General features: G+C 41.2%; 1 protein-coding gene across 19 annotated transcripts in view; it reads right to left on the bottom strand.

Moving 5' to 3' along the window:
• The window catches only part of LOC113259039 (tetratricopeptide repeat protein 13), an 84,032-nt gene that overhangs the window by 43,006 nt on the left and 14,143 nt on the right, over positions 1 to 26,883 (bottom strand). For 4 of the 19 annotated variants that reach the window (XM_057307642.1, XM_057307641.1, XM_057307644.1 and 1 more), the window contains exons 2-9: positions 23,926 to 24,020; positions 20,102 to 20,177; positions 16,873 to 16,943; positions 7,933 to 8,001; positions 7,213 to 7,278; positions 5,410 to 5,502; positions 2,611 to 2,727; positions 1,524 to 1,634 (exon numbers count right to left, since the gene is read on the bottom strand). In XM_057307642.1, the coding sequence (XP_057163625.1) occupies positions 1,524 to 1,634; positions 2,611 to 2,727; positions 5,410 to 5,502; positions 7,213 to 7,278; positions 7,933 to 8,001; positions 16,873 to 16,943; positions 20,102 to 20,177; positions 23,926 to 24,020 (698 nt within the window). The remainder of the gene's footprint in view (positions 1 to 1,523; positions 1,635 to 2,610; positions 2,728 to 5,409; positions 5,503 to 7,212; positions 7,279 to 7,932; positions 8,002 to 16,872; positions 16,944 to 20,101; positions 20,178 to 23,925; positions 24,021 to 26,883) is intronic. The other 15 variants (XM_057307645.1, XM_026504189.4, XM_026504190.4 and 12 more) reach the window with 7 other exon arrangements.

Below are 26,883 nucleotides of genomic sequence, written 5' to 3' on the forward strand. Positions count from 1 at the left end.
GATTCAGAGGGGAAGCTCAAGCCAAGGCCTTCCAACTCCAAATCCAATGCCTTGTCCTTGAAATTCATTTACTCCCCTAGCACTTATTGAGCGCCTCCTACATGACAGGCGCTGCCCATAACGCTGAGGATTTACAACATAGGCCTTTTTGAAGGTGAACTGTCCCTATCCTCCAAGAGTATGTGCACGACGCTCGGAACTACTTTCCACAATAAAATGCACGCTCTTTCCTTTCACCCTTCCCTGCCATGCACTATGGAAATTCTTCACAGCTTTCAAAGCTCAGGTGAAGAACAACCTATCTGGAAGACTCTCTTGACCTCCTACTCAGCGTGAAGTGTTTTTCGCCTACAGAGGCCGACTCTCAGGCCAGCCCGTTTTCAATCAGATGGGGATGGGTCCCGCTCTAGAGCTCCAACCTTGTGCTGGCCGTGGGCACCGAGGACGCCACCGTGAGGACCAGAGCTCCACTCTAAGCTCCCAGCTGGGTGTCTGCCCCAAGGTACGGCTGCTGCACAACAGGTCCTCAGCACACTCAGGGCCGGACCAAGGGCAGGAGGCAGAGAAAGGCTGGAGGTGACATTGCCACCCCACATGTCAGTCGGCTTAGATGACACCTTTCCTGTTTCCTTCAACTCCTTCCCTGCTAACAGCAGTCTCCAAGCGGCAGCAGCATCCTGCCTGTCGGAAAGCTGTCTCCAGAACTGCTCCTGCAGCCCCCAGGGGCCCGATCAGGTCTCCAGCTCTAAGCTGGGGATGCTGCCAATGTCTCCCCATGTCCCTCTGCCCTCCCCAGCCACTGGTATGTCAAAATCCACTTCCTAAATGGCAGATTTGGTCCCAGTGACATACTTTCCCCCAAATCTAGATTTTGCAGCTCCTCTAGGCCTACAAATTAAAGTCAAGATGCTCAGCATAGCACCCTAGACATTTCGGGGCCTGCCCTCGGCACACCTGCCAACTCATCTCCTTTACGCTCAAACCCAACTATTTGCTACCCCTCAAACTGGTTATATCTCCATGTTCTATGCCAGCACTCATGCTTTTCCTCTCTGCCTGAAGTAGCTTACTGCCCCCAATCCACTCTACCTGCAAGGCCCAGGACAAGGTCCACTTGTTCTCTGGAACCTTCTCTAACCCTGCAGTTTAAGTGAATCTTTCTCATCTCTGTTGCCAAAGCACTTTGTTCATATTACCTTTTTTTAGTGTGTTTACCATATGATAAATTATATGTGGAAGAAAACTTTATAAACTGTATCCTTTCTCAGTGTCAAGTGTGAAGAATTCTTTCTCCCTCTCACTAACCCTTTATCCTTTCTCCGCCAGCACCTCCCTCCAAGTACCTCCCACATAGTAGGAGCTCAATGAGTATGTTGACTCCAACCCTTCCTAAAATAAACCGATTAGATGGACACGTGAGATGTCATTTTAAAACACGCCAAACAAAACCCCACGAAGGTCCTCCCCCTCGGGATAGAAAAGCAGAATCATGATACTGTATACACAGTACACAACACTTTCACCTTCAAAAGTCCTCTGTGAAAGAAAGTTAGACCTTTGTATAGCATAGCTATAGGCTGGTTTTTGTTCAGTTCTAAGGACTGCTGAAAGTCTTCGTGGGCTGTTGCATAGTCCTACAAAAAGGAGAGCGGGGGGGGAAATAAAGTAGTATTCATTAGACATTCGGACATTTCTTACTTCTGACTGGTAGAGATAAAAAAAAAACCCAATTCATTCCATGCCTTTTTTGGCTTTAAAGGGAACATTTCATATTCATAAATATCAGCTGAATTCTCATCCTGTTTGTTGAAATAGTTGATTTGCTTAGGAAATTGATGGGGAAAACCCCCAAAGGTTTAATTTAAATAGACTGTCTCGACCACAGAAAGATTACTTGTAAAAAATAGTATTAAGGTTATAATCTGTTAGAGAAATTTTACAAATTATTTTCTGGTACTAGCGTCTTATTACACTGAATACCTGTAAAATAAGTATGCCATAGGTCAACCTTAAAATGTGTTATGCTGAGATTGTTTCAAACCTATTTTGTTTGGCAACAGAAAATTGTTACTAAAATTATGTAAACCCACAAAAATAACTGTGGCAACCATAAATATCATTACGATGATACAAGACAACCTTGCCAGATCTGGGTCACTTACATAGAGAAGCTACAGTCTGGGAAGCCACGCTGGTTCTGGTTATGGCTCTTGAGTGTGATACCCAAGGAAATTCAAACTGTGCCTTTCAGTTTAATAATCACGTCGATAACACACACATCCGTTTCCCTATGCTGACATTTGCAGAAAAAGCTGAAGTATAGTCAATGAACCAAATTCCTCTTCTCTCCCTCTCTTTCTGTTTGTCCCCTGAGTCTAGAACTCGTTACTGCTGACAGCTCAAGCAAGAAAATGTGCTCTTGATACTTAACATTTTTCTACCGGGTTCAATTTCAGCTAAAGAAAGTGCTTTTTTAACTGTCTTGTATCACAAACACAATATCATACAGCCCCAAACCCAAATCTGTCAAATAGTGACTTTCCGAAGTAAATGGAAAAGTGAACTCTTTATCATCACAAAAGGGAATGTGTCCAGGCAAAACCAACCCACCTCCGATATGAAGTACAGGGTCCCCCGGTGTCTGTACAGCCGTGCTGAGGGCTGAAGCTGGATAGCTTTGGTGAGATCATTCACTGCTTCATTAATTCGTCCCAGAGGGGACAGAATCTATAAACCCAAAAATGTGATTAAGGGAGAAATCTTCCAGTGATCAACCCCAAAACTGCCAACGTTTTTGACTTTTCAATTCCACTTCACCACACTCCATTCACAAGATTGCTTTCTTAGCGGACAGGATCCCTGACCCCACATACTACATAGCAAGGTTCAAAGTCAACAGGCTGAGGCACCGTGGGTCTTTGTCTAGCCAAGGGGGAGGCTGATGCACTATAAGCACATCAATCGCTTTGTCACGGTTTCACATTCTGGGTTACAACAGATGTTGCTTTTCTTGAAATGGGACCATTTTTTCCCTCAACCTCTTTCAAAACAAAATTTAGCATTTCAAAGTTAATCTGAAAGATAACTTTGAACCATTAAAAACAGAGAAATTGTTGGACACAGATTAGAGTCCTCCATGGCCTTTAGCTATGTCCTCTGTGGTAGTAAGTGCTGGCTGACAATGTCTAAGATTCCAGGTGTCTCATGAGCCCCTTCGCGTTAACTCTCAGCTCATCGGTCGCAATCTACAGAGCAGAAGAACATATGCCTGCAAGCTTGTCTGGGAAGCCCTCGTGATCCAGCAATGAGCTTATGCAGGTGACAATAACAACACAGAAGAGAGTTCAGAATGCAAAAGTACACCAAAAAGACATAAGAAAATCCAAAATGGGTATCAGTACGCATGCAATCAAGCTCAAGCATTTCACCCTGAGCCAATGTCCTGAAATTAGGGTTAATTTTGTTCTCATGACATAGGTCATTTCCATTAGGTCCTACTATGTGGTTTCCTACTCTGCAGGAACTTAACAACAGCAAAAGAGAGAGGATTCGGGTGGGCACATCACCAGTGGCAAGAATGACGGTTCAGAAAAAGGAAAGAAATGAATTAAGGAATATATACTTGAGAATTCAAAAAGCGTAGCGGTCTGGGGTTATATTTTGGAAGGAAGAACATCCCTACCTGGTTTATTAACCCCTAGGTACATAATTGAATTATCATACCCCAGCACAATAATCAACATGCATAATAATGACCTGAGTAACTAAAAAAGGTTAAATTATGTTCATTAAATATAGACTATTTCAGCAAGTATGAAAGAGAAAAATATCTCATTAAATAATTTCTAACATATATAAATGATATGCCATAATAAGCTGGAAAAATCACTTTGTATTGATATTACTGCCCAATAATGCCAGAAAAGGGGAATATTACTATATATATTTAAGATCATTGAAAATTACTTTTTGGATTACCGATATCATTTTTGGGTACACAATTAGCTTTTTACTAGATACACAAATCTTCTAAAGCTGCTAAATAAGTCTTCTTTCTATGTACACTTAAGTTTTTGCTTTAACATAACATTTTAACATAACATCAGAGTAATGGAGGGAAAAAGCATCAGCACCCCCTCGCCTGAGCAGATATCACCAAACTGGCCACCAAATGCTCACCATAAACACCAACAAGGTTCTCGTGCAGTAACAATCACTTAACCCTTATGGTTGTAATCCAAAATAGACAAGCGATAATGAATTATATTATTAATTGAGAAAGATTTTTATTCAGAAACCCAAATTCCCAATAAAACATAAAATTCACTTTAAGAAGATGAACTATAGAGACTATCATTTTGAGAATACAAACACGACACACCCAGTTTTTAAATTACTAACACATTTAATGTTTTCTTTACTTCTAAGTTTTCTTCCCCCAAAAAGGGGGGAAAAAGTCATCTACCTATAGTTGAACTATGAAATCCCATTATGTCAGATGATTAAAAGTTAAGTTTTCTCCAGATTGACTATATTAACAAATTCGAAAGCATTTAATACAGTTGAATGAACAGTAAAATGAAATCTGGGTAGTTTACTACTATATTACACAAACGGTAAAATGAACATGTTTCATTTAAAAACATTAAAAGTAATGCGTCTCCGCACACCATTCTCCACCTTGTCCCCAAAGCCGCGGCCTCTGACTGGCTCTAGCGGCACCTGTTCTGCGAGGCCTCCGCAGACACTCCCACACCTGCCCCTGCCAGCCTCCCCCAGAGCCCCCAGACACGCCTTTCTGTGCCTAAAGAAGCACCTCCTCCAAGTGTCTCCTGTCACAAGTACTACCTGGTATTTTCACCACGTTACCTCTGTTTCCACCTCAAGTACTAAGTTCCTTCAAGAACTGGTTGCGGTCACCCTCACCTGATCTACGTCTCTATGTAGATAAGTACGTCTCACAAGAATTCCATATAAGCGTACACACACACGCACATGCGCACACGCACGCACACACACGCACATGCGCACGCACACACTATGTGCACACTTCTAATGGTTATAAATTTCATTTTGATCATGTCATAGAGTTTTGCTCAAGTATGTCATATATATTTATAATAAACATGATATGTGATATATTTTTCAATGAACACTGACAGTAGTACATGTCATAACCACATATTTTTATACTAAATATTACTATTAAATGTTAAATCGGGAGTATCACTCAGCCCATAGTTTTCTAGTAATTTCAACCATGTTTAAAGGCATTCGGTACCTACAGAGGAAAACGCAATAGGTATCAGGGAGCTTTAAAATTTACAAGTAATAAGATAATAGGGGAAAAAAAAATCTCAGATTCAACCAGTCCAATAATGACAGAGGGAAAAAGAAAACCACACTCACTTCTGCTCGCTGTTCAAATACCTCTGGACGATCTGGTTCCAAGGTAATTACTCGGCTCAGTTCGAACAGAGCAAGCTCAGCATTCTTAATGTCCTTGAAAAGGCATTAGCTCAGTATAAGATACACTGTTACACAAAACCAGGTTGAATAGTTCTTCTGAAAAAACTAATAATTTAGTAATGATATAACTATGTATTGAGAAGTAAATATGAACTTCGTGTCTGTACAAAAGATCTTCTGGTTTAAATAAGTTATATTATAATTATTTAACTCACTCAAGTCTACCTGCCCATCAACAGCCCATTAGACCTGGCTACATGTGACCAGTTCCATGGTAGGACATTTTCTAAATTTAACCTATTTAAATATTAAATCAATGAATTTCGAGGGATGAGGATGTGGATGGACACCAGCATGCAGAATGATGCTGACCAGTGGCAATGTGGGGACAGCAAGGGGCCGAGTCAGTGTTAGTCGAAACCCCTACGCCCACACACCTACACCTTAGCAAGTCTAAGTAAGTTCTCTTTCAAATTTGCGGGTTATTCTTATATTAAAAATATGAGCATGTTACTTTTACATTAAAAACACATTAAAGATATAAGCAAATTTCATGTTGAGATATAAAATTAGAGATGAGAATTAGGAAGAAGCTTATCTCTGAACTTTACTAAGGCAACTTCAGTCATTTACTGATGCTCTCGCGTAACACTGTTTCCTTCCTAACACCTCTGTCATCCCCAAATCTGAGCTCATTCTCAGTCCTCTGTCTTAGAAGTATACAAATAATATATAAAATTTCTCCAATAGGACAGCACCCGAATAGTACAATTTTTTAAAATGGCAAAGACACAAAAGTGATTTTTCTCCCTCAATCATCATTTCATTTGAATATTTCTAATATACAATAAGACAACAGAAAAGTTCATGTATAATGTTCTAGACTGACAATATGGAAATCCGAATCTTAAGCTATTTCATTATTTACTATATAATCTCAGGAAAATCTTCATTTTTATACCACGGTGCCTTTATTGAGTTAAAATATATTTATTTTACTGGGGGACCTGGGTGGCTCAGTCAGTTGAGTGTCTGCCTTCAGCTCAAGTCATGAACCCAGGGTCCCGGGATCAAGCCCAGCATCGGGTTCCCTGCTCAATGGGGAGTCTGCTTCTCCCTCTGCCCCTCCACCCATTTGTGCTCTCTCTCTCTCAAGTAAATAAATAAAATATTTTAAAAAATAAAATAGATCTATTATAACCTTCTCTCTACATTCCCCAGAGAAATAAGGGGACTACAACAATATACTTATCTGGAGAAAGTATAATATACGATAACAAATAAAAATAAATTTTACAAAAAAACCCCCTTTTGTTATTTTATTCAACCTTTAAAAGTTGTGAAAAAAACTAAAAGTCTAAGTCTTACTGCCCTGTGGATACCTAGACTCCACTTTTACCAATGAATATTTCTTAGGAATTCAGTCAAGGTTTCATGCTTTCCTTGGTCTATGTCTAGCTCATCACCAAATAAAGTTTAGGCTGGCAAAGGCTGTCCTCTTGGAGTAGAAGGTGTGGTGAGACTGACTTCCAGAAGCCCTGGCCAGAGATTCCCAGTCCCACCCTACCCTTCCTAGCCATGTGATCTTGAGTACATTCTCTCCTGCCATTTTCTCATCTGGGAACCGGTGTGACACCACCGCATGTCCATCAGAGCTCAATGAACAGGGAGTGGTTCTGTCGGAGCCCTGGTCCGGGTCAGGTCATGTAGGCACTAGGGCAAGCGGAGCTATTCCATACTCACATGTAGTCCCTTCTTTCCATAGGCTATCCCTCGGCCATAAATTGCACTAACCAGATCAGGCTCCTCCTAGTCAGACCAAAACAGAAACACGTCAAAAACTATAAACAAAACAAAACAAAAAAATCAGTTTCTGCTTAAAGCATATTAATGCCCCAAGTGACAAGCTCTACTTTTTGCTGCCACCACACATATGTGGATACACGCAGTCCCCAACCAGAAGAGCCTGTGTTCTTGAAGGTCATTTGTATGAGACACATTAAGGAGAATTTGCATTAAAAAATACTAAAGAGAACCAACATTAGGGAGCCCTGTGCTAGTTTCTGTCACATGGTCGTCTCGTTTAAAATGCAATCCTCCCAACAACCCTATGATCAGCAGCATCTGAGATCGTGTCTCACAGGGGAAACGGAGGCTTGGGGAAGTAAATGGTTAGGAGTGAAGCACTTGGTAGTGCCTCTTCCTCGTTTGTCCCCCTCCCACTCATGAAGTAATCTGAAAAGGGAAGAACCTCTCGGTGCCAGCCCCATCGAGCAACAAGAAATGAGTCAACTCCACAGTCTGTTGGGGTTAATGCAGTCCTTTACACTATGTGTCAGAATAGGAACCAGACCCTTTCTGCAAGCCGCCCCAGGTGGACTAGATGAAACCACCCTCAGGCCCAGGGACGGGGTCCACTGCCCCGCCACCACCTCCCCAAACAGGTGGTATGAACCATCCCACCTCCTGAGGGAAACGCCTCTCTTCTACATTTAGCCTCTGCAATTTCCACCGCTTCTCTGAAGACTTCCCCTACATTAAGAAAGAAGAATAAACGGCCTCTGGCTATACGTTCTGGGGTGAAACTCTTGACACTGCTAAAGAATCTAACAAAACGGGCGCCTGGGTGGCTCAGTCGGTCATCATCCCAGGATCCTGGAATTGAGTCCCCGCATCAGGCTCCCTGTGCCACTCCCCCTGCGCCCCTCCCCCTGCTCTTGCTTGCCCCCCCCCCAAATAAATAAAGTCTTAAAAAAACAAAAAGCAGAATCTAAGAGAACAGTACCAGATGAGGCATTTTATAGACTTATCTACTGTTCAGTTTCAAATCTGAGACAGGGAGTCTGCCCCTATTGCAGAAAAAGACACATCAACCTCAATGACGAGTGAATGAGAAGGACTAAAGGAGAAGATGCCATATATTGGGAAAAAAGGCTAAACAGTACACCTGTATCAAGTGGCAAACTAATGCTGGCTGGGCTGCCAGCAGACTGGCTCATGGTGTATAAAAATTGGAAAAATTCAAGTAAGCAATAACAGATCTCTAACTTCTCTTGAAAAATCAAAATGTGCAACAAAGATAAGCCTGGGGCGCCTGGGTGGCACAGCGGTTAGGCGTCTGCCTTCGGCTCAGGGCGTGATCCCGGCGTTATGGGATCGAGCCCCACATCAGGCTCTTCCGCTGTGAACCTGCTTCTTCCTCTCCCACTCCCCCTGCTTGTGTTCCCTCTCTCGCTGGCTGTCTCTGTCTCTGTCAAATAAATAAATAAATAAAATCTTTAAAAAAAAAAAAAACCAAAGATAAGCCCATATTTTTGCATTCTTGTATGAAAAAAACAAACTAGAGCTAAGTATTGGCCACCTCTTTAGATGAGGGGCGTGTATTCATGAGTTTACTGGAAGCCCACCCATCACCTCGAGGTCACGACAATGCACTTTGCTCACTGAAGTCACTTCCCTGGCTCCACAGAGTTCTGTTTGGAATTGTGATTTATAACTTACACGTGACTGGCATGAAAGGCCCCAAGCTATTCACTAAATGGAAAAAAGGACAAGTTAACAGAACCACAGAGGAACAGCTATTACTTTTATAAATACATATGATTGTGTGGGTCAGTATGTACACAGAAAAAAACGCTCCAAAATTCTAACAGTAATTTTCTGTTGGGAGTGGGATTGCTAGATGTGTTCCCATTCTACTTACTACACTGCTGTATTCCTTTTCATGGCTTAAAACAAAGGTGTATACATTTGTAATCAGAAAAAAAGATGTTTTAGGTAATATGCATTATAGAAAAGAGAAATTTTTAGTACAAATAAAAAATTTTATCAAATAAATAGTTGGAATATTACAAATTACAGAAAATTTAGAAAATCAAGAAAAGCACAAAAAAGAAAGTAAAGGGCACCCTATCATCCTGCCATGCAGTGATAAGATTTTAAACATTTAAATATCCTCCCTGGCTTGAAAAAAAAAAAAGGCGGAGCAAGTAGTTTGGAGGGAGAGGGATACAGGTACAGAGGGAGAGGAGGAGCAGGAAAAACAGCGATCCGATGAAGAAATAAAGCGAAGACTGACTTCATGTGTTTCCATAGCAACTGTGCCTGCCAGGAGACAGAACACAAAGAACAGCCCCTCGTCCAGGATGGGGCAGGAGCAGTGAGCCCACACGGCTCTTCCCCTGTGAGGATATTCTCTACTGAGAGGAACACCTACTCTCAGATTTGTAACATCTCAAAACAGACTACCTAAGAATCTTTCCTCCTAAGAGTGAAAAAAAAAAAATTATGATGACCAAGGGGTAAGTTCGAAAAAAGTGTACTTAAATAAATAGTTCTTCTACCGAAGTGGCATCTCTGTACACCCTGTGCCAGGGCCAGCCACTCAGGGGGTCATCCTCATCTCCCCGCCAACATGCCTACTCAGGAAATCCCAGCAGTCTCACCTCTGAATACACCTGCTGCTTCCCCCCAACCCCAACCCGGTGCACCAGGCACTGCCCTGTTGGACGCCTCCCTCGCTCACTTACGCTACTGCAACCAACTTAACCATGTTCCTGTTCCTCCCATCTAGTCTCCAGACCCACACTACGAGTCACCTAGCAACGAAGTATGATCATGTCATCCTGGCTGAAGTTATTCCTAGGCTCTGCAACACCTCCAACAGCCCCCATTCAAACACATTTTTACTCTAACCCACAGTTTACGTTGTAACCCAGTACACACATACATACATACACAACATGCACACACACACATACACGCATCAGAAATAAAAGTTGCACTAAGTCAAACCTAGTCTTACTATTTATAATGCAACCTATTTTCTATTCTAGTGTATTTCACTTTTTAAAAAGTGCTAGTCTTCACTTGCCAATCAATTTCAGTCCCTACTAAAACGTTGCAACCACTATTGGAAAAACAATGAGGTAACATCTAAGTGCTTTTGTAGAAAATACCGATCATTTTCCTGCCTTACTGTTGAGTCTCATCGCCTTCCATCTTCCAACCATAATTCATACTCTAGAAATCAGCATTACTTCATAGTTCTCTAGACACAAGCTCTCCCAAGCTCAGGGCATTGTAGATGCTAGCCCACCTGCCCGGAACGCCCACCCACTGCCTCAGCTCCAACGCTATCTCTCCTCTGACTCCTTCCAGACTCCCCTGGAAAATAAATAAGCCTCAGTTCCTACTACATGTTGTATGGACATTAGTCACTCAGTCAACAAATATTTACTTAGGGCCAGCTATTAGCTATGTCCGGTTCCATGTGCTAGAAATACTACAGTAAGCAAAAACAAGACAGAAGGCAAGACTCTGGCCTTCTTGGAGCGTAGCCAAAGAATCACAAATGTAAATGTAAAGTTACATCTTCAGTAAGCACTGTAGTAGTAAACGGTGTTTTTGGAAAATGCATAAAGATAGACACGGTTAGGAAGGCTTTCCTGAGGAAGAAGTACTTGAGCTGAACTGTGTCAGGGAGTGAGGGAATCTCAGAGCAGCTGGTCCAGGCAGAGGAGGCCCCAAGGCAAGCAGGGAGCATAGCATCTGCTCCAAGATAAGGCTGGAGAGGTAGGCAGGGACCTTCGTAAGGATTTTAATCTTTAACCTACAAGCAACAGCAAAGTATGTGTGTGTTTAAAGTGCACATGTATGGAAGGCGTACATACGTGTGGAGGGTATGAAGTGAGAAGCCAGGAAAACCATGGATGCCAGTAATCTGGCAGATAACATGGCTTGGCTGTAGTGTGAACAGAGCCAGGAGAAGTGGATGGACGCCAGAGGTACTTGGGAGGTATCCAGCTAGAGCTGGTGCTGAAGGAAGCACACAGATGTGAGGAGCAGTGGACTCATGTAGCCCTGTGGAGAGGGTGCCACACTGATCTGGGCAACACTGGAACACAACTCGGGATCCTTTCTCAGTGTTGGGGTATGTGGAGGGATCTGGGGAGAGCTTGCAGTCGAGCTGAAACCTCTTCATGGATATAACTCCATTAAAGTAATTCTCTTCTTATTATTTTGCATTTGCACATTTGTCACCCACGGGCACACAATATCGAGGTAATGTCTTGTCATGTTTGGCTCTGTGGCTTCTAGCACAGTGCCTGACACGTAAGTCTTACTATATCAGTTATTAGCCAGCCACAAACCCTGGCCATGTCCTAGGCAGCTAAGAATATCTCAGTGCATATTAAAGACATCAGATCAAAGCCAGCTCAGCCTGGCCTCTTCTCATAGGGGAAGCAAGCGGACGAGCTGGGTGGAAACACTAGGGTAGTCATTGGTAGAAAGCCAGATCCGGTGGTCGGGAAGGCAAAGCTGTATGACGGAGGTGCCGCAGGGGTGGCTTCAGGTGGGCCGCCTGCTGTGGCAGCTGTACCGTGTTTACGGCAATACAAAATGTGAAACTTTTAACAAACAGCCATTCAAAAGTTTGCAACAGTTAAAATATCTGAACACTGACAACTTCCTGCATTCAGCAATCATTATTTTGGCTCTGAGGATTTTATGTGCAGCCCCCGCTGGCAGAGAGCGCCATGGTGGCCCTACAGGGCCTCCCGAGCCCTCCCTCTGGATCCCCCACGTGGTCTCATCATGACCACAGCAGGGATTTTCCATTCTGCCAGTGACAGAATCAAGAAAAGAAATAAATCTATTATTTAACAACAACAGTAATGATATATCCTTCTATGCTGTTGAAAAAAATTCTAAAAAGAAAGAATAAATTAAACACAGAAAACCTAAATAGGTGTATCTGTAAAGGATCATTGTGGTTGTTATCTCAGTTATAATCTAGCATTAAGATTTCCTAAAGGTAAATGATGGATTTGATTACTTTTCTTGATTGATATAGCTTTATTATTCTATCATTGGCTTTGGATGTTAACAAGAAGTCAAGACTATTTATGAAATGTCATAATGAATTGTATTTTCAAATAAAAGCCAATGTCTATTTCTAAAAGCAAATTGGGCTCAGAATATTCATTTTTCAAAATATTTCTGAGTATATAAGTCTAATAATATTTACATTTTATCAAGTGTTCAGAATTTTAAACGATTTGAAGGAAAACTAGTATTTCAATCTTCCAATATTACTTTATGCAAATGCAAAATCATGGTATAATAAGACAGTTACCTTACTGGAGTCATGTACACTTAGATGTCTCAATTCCCAAGACATCGATCTTTTCACATCCAAAAAGGCCTAATTTCCTAACCTCATTATACCATTTATATAGTGACTTTAAATTTTATAAATATTTATTTTTCCACCACCAAGGCTGGCTTTTTGATTAGAATTCAAAAGTCACTGGATTGAAGACAAATTAAGTCAAAAAAAGTCACCGCACGGCAATGTAATGAGGATTCCGTTTTGCACAAGTGGCAGACCCATGTACCTAATTACGAGAAGGATGTTTACAAATGGTATGCAGAGTCATGTTTCACACTTTGTCTGCTAATGTAAAATAAGAAACAAACATTTTTATGAATTCAGTTCTACCCGAATCAGATGAGCTCAAGGTCACACAATTAATAACAAAGATCTTATTCGATTTTTGCAATACTCATGTTTCTGAGCCCTGGAAGGGGACCAAAGAAGCATGGCAGCTAGGGAATGGTTCCACTTTCCAAGAGCACTGTCACCGATGCACTGACACGGGAGGAAGGACACTGATGGTACAGCCAACACGAATGCACAAGCTTTTAAATCAAGAGTTTTCAGTGCAGTCTGACAGCTCCATTAAGCTTTGAAACTGTGTTCAGTTAGTAACCCCGAGGAGCACTTTTTTCCTTCATAGATGTACCAACTATCCCGTAGTTAAATAACTACTCAAACACACAGCTCACAACAACAGAGACCGTGGAAATATCATCTAAGTTTGCTCCTCGTGGTACAGCTAAGACAAAAGCAAGGTTTCAAAGCTTTACATCAAAAGGTCATTTCGGAATGTAAGCAGTCCTCATGCGCAGATCCCAATGTCACATTACACGATGTTATAAAAATGGTGACTCTAATACAATCGAGCTCTCATGGTGCCATTTGTTTTCAGCTTCCTAGGAATGGAATCAGATTCCACACTCTGCTGCTGCATACTGGAAGTCCCGGGCTGTCCAAAAGAAAAGTTTTGTCAAGTGCTCACGAATTCAAAAACCCTGAAAAGTTTGTGTGCCAGGAGCTGCCACTGCAGAGTTGCTAGAGACCGTTGGCTGGCTTAAAGATACAGAGTTTCTGCAGGTGTGGAGGGCCCTACAAGGAACAGGTGCACACCCAGCGGCAGGTTCTGCGGCCATACTCAGGCCGGTCCCAGCGTGGAGAGGGAAGGGCGGCAGGGTGGCAGCCACACAGCAGGGGTGAGCAAACCACCCTCCTGAACCCTGGCCATGGAAAAACATTGCTGGGACAAAAACCAACGTCATTACCGCAAGAAACAGTGCCACTACATTCACCAGTAAAAGAAAAGGAAGAGCAGTTAGATTTAAAGAAAGATCATGTTTTTAAAATACAATTTGAAGAGGCTGACTTCTGCAAATTCTGATTCATGGTATGAAAAGAAGTTTTAGTCAACTGGGGAAAGAGCACTAACTCTTCTTTGGATACTGGCTACCCCCTACTTGTGCAGTTTCTTGATGAGTTTGGCTATCAAGAATTTGAAGAAAATAACGAAAAGCTCTTAAATAGGAATCATGTGCATCACTTTCAAATATAAAACCTAACATGGAAAAGTTTTATCTGGAAAAGCAGGACTGAGCTTCTTATTAAAATTTTTGAACAGGGGCACCTGGGTGGCTCCGTCAGTTAAGCGTCTGCTTTCGGCTCGGGTTGTGATCCCAGGGTCCTGGGATCGAGCCCCACGTCAGGCTCCTTACTCAGCAGGGAGTCTGCTTCTCGCTCTCCCTCTGTCCTCCCCCCACTCGTGCTTCCTCTTTTTCTCTCTCTCAAATAAATAAATAAATAAATAAAAATCTAAAAAAGAATTTTTAGAAAAGAATTTTTTTAATAAGAATGCCAGCATTTTTTTATCAATCATTATATCCCTGTATTTATCATAGTTACATAACACAAGGAAAATGTGACAAATTTTCACCGAGCCCCACCGGATGCCTCTAAATTTGCTTCTGTTGACTCCCGTGGGTCATGCAAACAGGGTTTTCCACCTGTGTCATGATGTGGAAAACGCTGGGAAGCACCAAAATAAAGGGAGAGAAGACAGAAATCACCAAGAAAAGCACCTGCAGGAAAGCCAAAGGTGCTCTTGTTCTTATATAAAAATATGTTATAAATGGTCACCCAGCTCTGTCTTCTGTGGGCCAGAAGTATTTGAAATTCTACTGCTCCCCATCCTCTGTTCTTGCCCCCTCAACATCCTGAATCCACAGAAAAGGAGTCCCACCTTATAAACCGCATATTCTCAAAGAAAAATGTCCCACTTGCAAGCAACCCATTATACTGCAGATTGACGAGCACACTCTATCAGACTTCAATATTAACACCTTTTCTTGGCACAAAGGGAGAAATTTTGATCTACTTTCTGAATGCAGTTGCAAGAGAAAGGAGTTTTACAACAATAAATGGACAACACGAGGGATAGTATAGAGCCATTAAAAGCATAAGATTAGAGAGAAATACTGAAAAACACAGTATAAAATTCAGTGGACAAGTAATACAAAATAGTAGACATATTCAGATTATAAAACACAAATGCAAACTTTGAAAGGTTATAAGCAAAAAATTTCAATAATGGTGGGGTGGCAGAATTAGGATATTTTTTATTATTTAGAGTTCTTTAACATTTTTATATTGCTCTCAACTACGACAATAGTATTTGTCAAAAAGTTGAATGCATTGGTAATATCTTCAAGCTCTCACTGTTTTCTGCTATTAGTTACCACAGATTAACCAACATTTCTCCTATAAATGTACCAAAACCTCCCGTTCAAACCAGGGTCAAGTGTTCACTGTATGAAGTGCTTGCTTACCTTTTTAAATACTGCAATGTCTACCAGAAAGGCGATTTGTAAAACTACTGATAATCTACCCTTCATACTTTAAACACCACTTAAGACTGTCATTCCATATGAGCACTCAAACACACAACCGGGTGGATCTGAGGACTTCAAAGTAATCACTAAAAATATCTGTGATTTTTTTGAGAATGAAGACAGAATTGTCAATATAATTAATTCTATGTTTAAAGAAGAAAAAAAAGTAGAACACGAATTTCAAAATTGATATTTCAAACGAAGTTTACCTGCTGGATTATAAATTATCTGTTTGTTCTATAACTAGGAATATGCTAGAATGGTACTTTGAGAAGCTAAAATTAACTGATCACTTATTATGTGCCAGGCAATGGGTACTAAGGACTTTATAGAATATTTCATTTAAACCTAACAAGAAGGGGTGCCTGAGTGGCTCAGTCATTAAGCGTCTGCCTTCAGCTCTGGTCATGATCCCAGCGTTCTGAAATCAAGCCCCGCATCGGGCTCCCTGCTCAGCGGGAGGCCTGCTTCTCCCTCTCCCATTCCCCCTGCTTGTGTTCCCTCCCTCGCTGCCTCTCTCTCTGTCAAATAAATAAATAAAGTCTTTAAAAAAAAAAAAAAACCTAACAAGAATATTTTTGGAGGTTATGGTTATTATGTCCATGAGCCAGGAGATAAAATAACTTGCTAGCCAGGAGCAAGGGGGAGTAGACATGGGCATCTTCAACTCGAAAGACCACATTTCTTCACTGTAGTCTACTGCACAGACACATCGACAACTATCAATAATGGTCAGCACCACAAGAGCACTTAAATAAAGATAAGGGATATAAGGCCAACAATGTAAGGCTGCATTACGGGTCTCCCTTGCAACTCTTAGATGTTTGTTCAAGCCTTTTATCTTAGCCAGATTTTAATACGGCCATCAATCAGAAAAGGCTTAGTACTTCCACTGAAGAGTCCCACAATTACACTTTGTGGCGAGAAATAAATCCACGAGTGGAACCATGCAGATCAGCTCCTGCATGGAAAGTGAACATATGGACGTCCAAGAATTTCCAGCATCCACATCTTCTGGGAGATAGCATGGTAGAGAGGAAAGTGAACTAAAGCTAGCTTTTTTTTTTCTTTTAAACTGCATTTGGGTCCCACGTCTTCCAGGTAATGGTGGGGAGACTGTGAGCAACTGTTTGACCTCTTTTGATCTCACTTTCCTCACTTAAAACAAAGTTAATACTGCAAAGATTAAACGAGAGCACTGTTTCAAGGCCTACTCCAAGAAAGTGCTCAGTTGGGACTGATTTCCTTCACTCTTATGTGATCCTAAAAGCAACGCATTCTTGCAGCGCCTTAGCTACACATAAGTCCAGATTTCTGTCATGACTAACTTGAAATTTCGTAATTACGGAGAAAAATTACCTGAAGCATTGTTGAAAAATGTCTTATCGCTTCATCATAGAGTCCACTGCCAATCAACACATAGGCAATAGCTATGAAACAAAATACAAAAATATTAAAGGAAAGAATGAAGGATCTCTGAGTGGAATCAGTAACTAAATTCTTGGCTGAGTCCTAACTTGCAGCTCTGGGGACCAGAAGCAGTTAAAGAAAACCTGCAAGTTAATAAGATGTACTTGAATTCTTCCACCATTCGGCACCTGGTATCAGCCTTCCAGCGCTCTCAAGATTTAAATTATTAAAGCCATCCATAAAACATTGCCTATAAGAAGTAATTATCTTTTTCTAGGCCCATCACTCACTTTCAGATATGAATAACCTTTATGATGTCTCCTGTCAATACATCAGAAGAGCTAGTAATGAGCCTGAATAAAGCCCACATAACATGGCAACGTGATTTTACTGTGAAAGTTATGAGAAATACCCAAATAGCCTCAAAAATCTCAATCCCTGGGGGGTGCTGAACTTACTGCCAGTTACTGAGTAAGAACAAAAGCACAGGCTCCAATTAATATATATTAATAGAATGCTTAATTCACACGACTGCAACGCAACAGTAGTCTTTTTCCTACCTCTTCTGTTCAAAATACAGTCAAAACGCTACTCAAAATATACACTAAAGATAAACACGTAGTTTCTGATCAAATTGTGTCAGTAATTGGTATTTTGAAATTAGAGCCATGACAACCTCTTAATACAAGGCAATACTTGGACTAAATTTTTTCACCGGTCCAGAATGCAATAAATTATTGATAGTCTAGATTACATTTCATCTATAAAGTTTGCCCTAAATCCCCAAATATCCCTGAAAAAACTGTATTCCTCACTCAACACAATACTATTCTGATCATATTTCTTTGCAAAAAAGCTTTATCACAATGCTCCAATCCTAGAGGTGTTCAAGGAGACAGACCACTAAAAGTTTTACTGGCGTGAAGAGCTGAAATTCCTGAGAGTTAAAAGTAGTAAAAACATTCAATGTAGAAAGAGACTTAGAGTGTCCCCATAACTAACCTGAGAAAAGTAAACTTCAAAAGCATTGAGTGTCATAATAAGACAAGAGCTTTGGGGGCATTCGTCAAAATAAAGAGGGCTGGTTTGTCGTAATTTCTTTGAAAAGATAAATTAAGGTCAAACTCATAAGTGGAAGAATAAGAATGGATACATTCAGATGCATCAGCTAACAAGATAAGCAGAGACACCTTTGGGGAGAGGCCAGGAGTATTAGCAGTAAGAACAACAGTGACGGCTATGTGCATGGCACTCTGGACATTTCCATGTAGTAACTCATTTACTCCTCGATCACGATGAGGCAGGTACAGTTATTATCCCCGTTCAAAGAAAAGGAGATGAAGCATAGTGCAGTTGAACAAACTGTCCAAAGACAGTGTACGGTGAGACAAAGGATCCAGGCTGCCTGCTCTGAGACCCACCCTAACACACTCCCCTGAAATCAAGGCTGTACCAAAACTGCTGTGTATTGGGCTGGACTGCAAAAATGGTTTGAATTTCTGGATGATTACATGAACAGGGATGGAAATGTAAACTTGTCCTTCTCTGAAAGCAGGAAGATGGCGATATATCAGAAAGCCAAGATCTGGGCTTGGCTCTGCCAGCCACCAGCAGGGTGATCATGGGGACCTCAGCCATTTCTCCCTACTCTCCGGGTCTTGCCTAACAAGCCTGTAGAACATCTTCTAACATTTCTTTCAGATCTAAAGTTTTAGAATTTCCTATGTCTCTCCCCACAACCAGTAAATATCTGTGGAATGAACAAATGAATAAGTGACCTGTAAAAATGGATACAGTTTTTAAGAGATAAATATGATTGTACTTAGGATCATGTTTAAATTGTTCTCCATGACTAGGCTGCTGAACTTCACTACATAAAATCAAATGCAGCTCTCAAATCTTTCTATCCAGAAGTAAACACTTTTTTGAGAAAAAACCCAAAACTATCCATTAAAAAAAAAATCCAAATCTTGCAAAACTATAAATAACTATTAAGATCTAAATTTTGTTATGGCAGTCCAAAGACATAAAGAAAACACTGGAATTCTCACAGAAATCATTACTGCTCAGCAATTCCACATCTCCCAGCAACACATGTGTCGACAGAAGCTGCTCTTCCAAAGAAAAAATACTGTAATATGACAGATCCTAAGCCAGCTCAGGGCATAGAGGTCTAGTAGGATTAGTCTTAGAGCATAGAACAGGCCTGGCACAGCCTAGGCCCTTAATTCATGACTTAATAAATGAATATGGGGCTGATCAGAACCCAAGGACCCCAGAAAAGACCAAATCTGATTTCTTAACAGGTAATTCTCAAAACCTACTCAAAGAATATCACCAAAAAGTGATTAATACTTTCAAAATAGTCAACTCTTATTTGCACTAACAGAGCAAAGGAGCCAATATAAGAAGTACTCAGTATTTTATTTAAGTAAGCTCTAGGCCCAATGTGGAGCTTGAACTCACGACCCCAAGATAAGGAGTCGTGAGATCTACCGACTAAGCCAGCCAGGCGTCCCAAGGTGCTCTGTCTTAAGGTACAATGCACACAGCTACAGAAATGATACAATAGTTCTGTGTAAATTAGGAAAGCATTTCCGAAGGCACTTTAGGCCACCAGGCACCAGGCAGGAGCACATGCTTCTGTGAAGTCTGTCCAGCTGCCCCGTTCAGTCCTGTATTCAATTTTGTTTCCACTCCTTCAACAGCAAGCTGACTTGACAATGAGCCTATCAGACCCTAGCGGAACCAGCCTATTTGAAAACAGGCCCCCAACAAGCCAAACTGCAGGACCCTTCTGCAGATCTGAATGAACTCAAACTTTCTACACCCACCTTCTTAGACCCAACAATAACTGACGGGACTCACGGTAAAACTGACTTAAACCTAGCTATTCTATTACACAGCAGATTACGGTAGGTGGGAGTCTCCTCTGCTTTCACAAGTTACCTTTCAATGAATGATAAGTGCTCCTAAGGACTCGGTACCATAATTGTTAATTTCCAGAGAAACACCGAGGTCCTTACCAATCATTCCCTGCAGACCTTGTATTTTCTCCATTTCGTATTATATTGACATAGAACACACGGACCCACACAAAGGTTGAATGCCCTACCCAAGATCATAAATTCTAGGCAAATGCCCCAGGAATACCCCCTCTCCCAGATTCAGATCTCACCTAGCTCTTCATTTGTGCTGTCATTATCCGTAGCAAACGGGAATCTCTTTTGTTCTGCAATAGACTTGGCCTGGCTCTGAAACAGAAACAAACATATGACTTAGCTTATGGCAAATGAAGATAAAGCTTACAATGAAGACCTGCAATTTAAAAAATTAAAGCTCCATTTAATTTATATGGAAGCAAGAAAAGCTTCACTTTAATAAACACCAATTGTGCACTTCATACACATAGCTTGTGTATAACTGATTTGTCTCCTCCCCTATCATTAGTGGTTCTGTTTCTTTCTTTTTTTGATTGATTTATTTGAGAGAGAGAGAGAGCGAGCGCACGAGCTGGGGGAAGTGCAGCAGAGGGGGTGGGGGAGGGAAAGAATCTTAAGCAGACTCCGAGCTGAGCGCAGAGCCCAGTGCGGGGCTCAATCCCATGACTCTGAGATCCTGACCTGAGCCAAAACCCAGAGTCCAGAGCTTAACCGACTGAGCCACCCAGGTGCCCCAGGGGTTCTGTTTCTAAGAACAAGTTTCTTTTCACTTCCATAGGGATCCATCCTGCTGGCTGCTTCATGCTCCCTCCATGTTTTCAGAAACTATTCAATGACCTTGTTCAGGTTGCAAAGATCACATTCTAGCCAACAGTCCTCCAATGAGGCTGGATGACAGGACGTTGTTTTTTAACTAAAAATATTTTTAAAATAAGACCTACAAGTTGTACAGAGATGATGCCACCAAAGGACCAACAAAATCTGACCAAGAAACACGACATTCTAGTGAAAAAAGCACAGCAGATGATGAACATCTCCCTCCTACTTAAGGCAGTAGATCTGCCTACGAAGAAATTATACAGACATGCACATTTGGCAGGAAAGCTAAAACAAGAGTGCGAACCAGGGGAAAATGAAATAAGTAAGTTAGCTTAGTAATTGGAGTGATTTTATAGGCAGTACTGGTCTACTGTGGGTAATGACGGCTCTATAGTGTTTTGGAGACAAATCATGTCTGATACTACAGCTGTCACTTCGCCAGAAGATTCAACTGTTGATGCTAACTTGTGATACCCTTAGTTACAGGGTACACGTTAAAGTGATTACTTCATACTAGATTCACCTAAGACATGAGTAAAACTTGCACACACACAAGATACAGCAAAAAACTAAGAGAGAGACTAAAGATTTGTGGCTTTTGGCAAACCACAGGATTAGAACCCAGTGATACCCCAATTAACTGAGTTCCTCTTTTTTAAAAATGCATAGTACAGATGCCTACAGGCCTGTATTAGCCAAATAATTTTACATGAGATGCTCTTCCAACTAGTATATGTGCTATTCAGCTAATGATTGGTGTTCATGAGCAGTAATGAACTGTGGCGCCTTGGGCTTCACTGACTCAAATAATAGTAACAAGGCACTTCCACTTATACTCCCTGTACTCTCAAAATCTAGACTGATGTTTAGATATAGCATGGTATTTAGGATGCTTATAAAACAGGTCAAGACAAAATCAGAGAGGGAGGCAAACCATAAGAGACTCAACAAACCGAGGGTTGCTGGAGGGGAGGTGGGGGGATGGGGTAACGGAGATGGACATTAAGGAGGTCACATGATGTAAAGAGCACTGGGTGTTACATGCAACTGATGAATCACTGACATCTACCTCTGAAACTAATAATATGCTATATGTTAACTAATTGAATTTAAATTAAAAAAAATAAATAAAACAGGTCACGAACAAGCTACCTCTGGGGTTAGAACACAAGTTAGAAGCTATGGGCCAGAAGGGCATCCCCTGTCGGGATCAATGCTCATTCCATTCAGGACTCCAGACAAAATGAAACATCTGAAAATCCCACTACCACGGGAATGTTTAACACTCGATTTCTTCCCGTAAAACCCTGATGACAGAAAGAAACTCTATCCTCTTTCGGCTCCTTCTCATTCTGCTCCATAGCTGGAAGCGGCTATGGGAAGCCTTGGAGCGGGATCCTCGAGAGACAGCTTTAATAAGCGGCAGATTTAAGGACATGTGAAGACATCACAGTACATACACCTGGGTGTGTCCAGGCACGAGACTTTCCTCTTTGTCAGACTGTCACGGATAAGCACACAGATGCAAAGATTTTTCTGCTTAATAAATTGCTTACAGCCAAGAAGAGGAGTCTATGAATAATGCTTTCAGTGCTTAAAAAATCCAGTATTCAATGAGAGTCTCCCATTTGCCAAGCCTTTGTGCAGAAAGATACGGGAAGAGACCAAAAATGAAGTCCCATAAAAAGAAATCAGTTACCAAACAACATCAGGAGTATAGTGAAGAGCATATCTGAGCGAAGTGTTCTTATTTTATTAGAAATAAAACCTGACAGAAGTGGGCAGGAGAGTATAGCACGGACAAATTGATTTCTTGATCAGAAAGAATCTCTCCCACTTCTAATACCGCATCTATCGATATCCTCTGTGGACAGTGGCGAGAAGCTCTGACCAAGGAAGCTTACATACACAGCCCCACTTTGCTGGCAGACTAACTCCAACCCACCCGTCAGGTCCCTGCTTATGTTTCAATTCCTGAAAGCTGTCCTACCCGATCCCCTCTAATTTAAGGGAGATTATGTTGACCTTTGGCTATACTTCTACATTTATTTGTATAATTATCAGGTTAGTGACTAGGAGTCACGAGCGTAGGGACTGGGGCTAGCTGGCTCACTGTGGTATTCCCAGTACTTACTTAGCACAACGCCTGGCACATAATAGGTGTAAAATAAATATCTGGAGAATTAATGAAGAAATGAATAGTCCGATTCCCATATTTTCAACCTACGGAAAATGAAAGGCCAAGATTGATGAGCTTTCTCCCATAGGTTACTAGCTAGCGCCGTCTTAAACCAGAAATGCAACACGTAGTAAATATTTGAATTCTTGTCAGTAAGAAGATAGGTCCCTAACAATTCTAAGAATCTAATCGCCTAGCCAAGGTGGGGATTACCCAATTCCTACTTAAACATTTTTAGTGATGGCCAGAACTCACTACCTTACAAGATAGCCCACTCTGGCTTGAGACCAGTCTAATTCAAGTTTTTCCATATATCAAGCTGATCACTAGGCAGCGAGTTAGGTAAAATTTGTTGATCATTCTCTAGCTTGCAATTTCTACCTATTTTCAGTAGTTCTTACATGCAAAGGCAAAGCTTCGCCTGGAGAAAGAAAGACTATCCTAAAGGGAAATTTTAAATGAAAGAAGCAAGCAATATCTACATGGATGTTAAAGGAAAAGGCCTGGAGAAAAAATATGTTAATCTTGGGCACTGAAAGAACCACTCAGCTTAAGAGAATTAAGTGTGAGCAAAAAGCAGAGCCTTCCACCTCGAGGCAGCAAGGCTGAAGGAGCACATGTGCTAACATGGACAGGCAGAGACAGACGTCACACAGCACCAGGTACTCCTCCCTGGAGTGGAGAGGTCTCCTATGCAGCTTGACTGGTATTGATAATTAAAAACATAAAAGATACCCACACAGGCAAAGGCTGGAAAAATAAGATCATATTATACCTTCAAATACATGAAGTTTCTAGAAATAAGGGTCAGCTGTGATCTCCCCCCTTTATACACTGGAACTTTAAAGTAAAAAGGCCGAGATCTAGCATGATCAACCATCCAATTCATGAGTCATAATAATTCAATGGGACTGAATACCAGATGACCTATCTTTATCTTATGCAGGTAGAACCAACTGGAACCAACTCCTAGTTGATAAACAGAGGTGACCTCTGCCTTTTCAAACCAGTACCATTGTGCTCTAGGTCACAAAACAGACGGCATGTATGGAAGATGCGTACCAGAATCTTTTCAGTGTTGAGGGAAAGCAATGAGTCACAGGGTGGTGGTCCTTTGGGTTCGCAGTCTGAGTCGTGGAAGTTCAAAAAGGAGGACTCTGAAAAGCAAACATTCCTGGTTATTCTCCTCACCTTATATTTATGGCTCTTTGGTGTCTAACTATGAATTATAGTGTGAAGAATCTACAAAACCAAACCACGGACAAAGCAAAAAACACTAAAAGGGGCATCCTACCTTCCACATGAGAGCTGTGTAACACTCTGTGGTTTCCAAATATCCTCACAACCAGTCATTAATACAGTAGTTGTTCAGATCCCTTTGTTAGACATGTCCTACCTGGCAGCATTTACCGGAGATTTAAAAAAATCACAAAGGGGAGACCAAAGTCAAGACAGGAAGATCTAATGTTAAAAGATAAGTACAGGCGCGCCTGGCTGGCTCAGTTGGTGGAGCGTGCGACTCTTGAACACAGGTTCAAGCACCACATTGCGTATAGAGATTACTTAAAAATAAAATCTTAAAAAAAAAAAAGGTGTGTACTAAGGGTCTAGTATCCAGAATATATAAATATCTCTTGATTTCAACAAGAAAAAGACAACCCAGTTAAAAAATGGGGGAAGGAGGAACGCCTAGGTGGCGCAGTTGGTTAAGCGTCTGCCTTTGGCTCAGGTCATGATCTCTAGGTCCTGGGATCGAGCCCCGCATCGGGTTCCCTGCTCAGCGGGGAGTCTGCTTCTCCCTCTGACCCTCCCCGCCTCTCCCCTTGTTTGTCCTCTCTCTCTCAAATGAATAAGTAAAAATTTTTTAAGATGGGCAAAGGACTGGAATAGGCAATTCTCCAAAGAAGATCCACAAACGGCCACTGAGTACATGAAAATATGCTCTACATCATTGTTAATTAGAGACTGCAAATCAAAGCATAATGAGGTACCACCTCATGCCCACAAGGATGGTTATATTTATTTCAAAAATGGGAAATCACAAGTGTTGGCAAGGATGTAGAGAAATTAGAGCCCTTTGTGCACTGCTGATGAGGATGTAAAGAGGTGTGGCTGCTGTGGAAATCGGTTTAGTGGCTCATCAAAAAGTTGAACACAGAATTACCATATGGTCCCACTATTCCATTCCCAGGTATATACCCCAAAGAACTAAAACCAGGGACTCGAACAAGGATGTGTATATGCATCTTCATAAAAGCACTATCTACAATAACCAAACAGTGGAAACAGCTCAAATGTCCATCAACAGATGATGGACAAATTGTGGTATATACATACAGTAGAATATTATTCAGCCTTAAAAAAGGAAGTCCTACAATCATCACGAATTAGTACAACACTTCACGCCCGTAATAATAAATCTACATTTATACTTTAGCTCACTAACAGAATTTCAAAATTGGGAGACTTCACTCTAAGCGACATCTAAAATGCTTGCCTATATTTGGAAATATTCAAATATTAAAGATAAATTTTTAAAAAGAATAAAATACTGACACATATTACAACACAAAAGGACCCAAAAATACAAATAATCTAAGAACCTCCAAAACAAAAGTGAAAGAAGCCAGACACAAAAGGTCACCTATTGTATGATTCCACTGATACAAATAACCAGAATAGGTAAGTCCACAGAGACAGAATGCACATCGGGGGCCGAAGGAGGGAGAGGGAGAAAATGCTGAGTGGGTAAGGGGGCTTACTTTGGAGTGATGGAAATGTTTCCGGGTGGTTGTACGACACTGTGACTACTCAATGCCACTGTTCACTGGAAAACAGATAATTTTAGGTTATGTGAATTCTGTCTCAATAATTATTTTTACTTTTATTTATGTCAGTAGGCTCCATGCCCAACGTGGGGCTTGAACTCATGACCCTGAGACTGAAAGTCACATGCTCTCCCAACTGAGCCAGGCAGGCACCCCTCAATAATAATTATTTTTAAAGATATGATATAATTCAGCAGTCATTAAAGAACATCAAATTATGTTCAAGGGACTGTGTAAACTGATTGAGATAAATTCTCATTTGTGTCTGTCTTAACAACCAGAGACCAGACCTGATATACCAAAGCAGCCCTGAATGGTGAGCAATTAGTGAAGTTGGAAGGGTTAAATTTCACAAGGCTCAAGCAGGGTTTAAGAGGATGGGTCGGTTTGGACTGGGGTACAGAAAGGGCATGGGTATTGCAGGTGGGATGAGTAGTGCATACACAAGTACAAAGGCAAGAAAATGCGAAGGGGCAGCAAGCAGACCGCACTGGCTGGTGGGAGCTGGTGTTAGAAAATAAAAAATAAGAGCTTGGAAAGTAAGTGTTCAGACTGGGGAAAGTCCTGGACCCACGAGAAAGGCTTTAGTCTGAAGAGTCAAGAACCAGTAGTGGTTGTGGGTAGCTAGCTGGATATGCACTAATTTATAACCTATTTCTTCTTAAAGCTAACATCTGAGAACATATGCTAAGTGCTGTGGTGAGCATTGCACATACGTGGCGTTATTCTAACAATCCCTCTACTTCATGGAATTCATTTCAGTTTCAATAAATATCCATCTGTATAATTTTAAGTGGCTGCACAGCGTTCCCTTGCATGAAACTTACCCATACCCCTATCTTTGGGTAATTAGGATGTCGTTTCCCCCTTAATATAAAGGTTTTCATAAGTATGCTTGACCCATCTTTTTGCAAATTCGCCCAACTTGGCAATTAAATTGAATTCTAACAAATATAATTGCTGAGGCAAAGGGTGTAAACAGTGAAAAGACCTTTCATATATGCTGCACCTTCCATTCATTTCCCTCCCAGTAGGTAAAAACAACTTAATTCCCACCTACCAGTGTGGAAGACTGTCTCCCTCTCCTCAGAGTACTGTTCTTTTAATCTCTTCCTAATCTGAAAATAGCACTACTGAGATCAAACTTTTGGTTTACTGGCCATTTGTATCTCTTCTTTTGTAAATCATTTCT

This window comes from Ursus arctos, unplaced genomic scaffold (assembly GCF_023065955.2).
Source record: "Ursus arctos isolate Adak ecotype North America unplaced genomic scaffold, UrsArc2.0 scaffold_53, whole genome shotgun sequence".
Taxonomy (NCBI): domain Eukaryota; kingdom Metazoa; phylum Chordata; class Mammalia; order Carnivora; family Ursidae; genus Ursus; species Ursus arctos.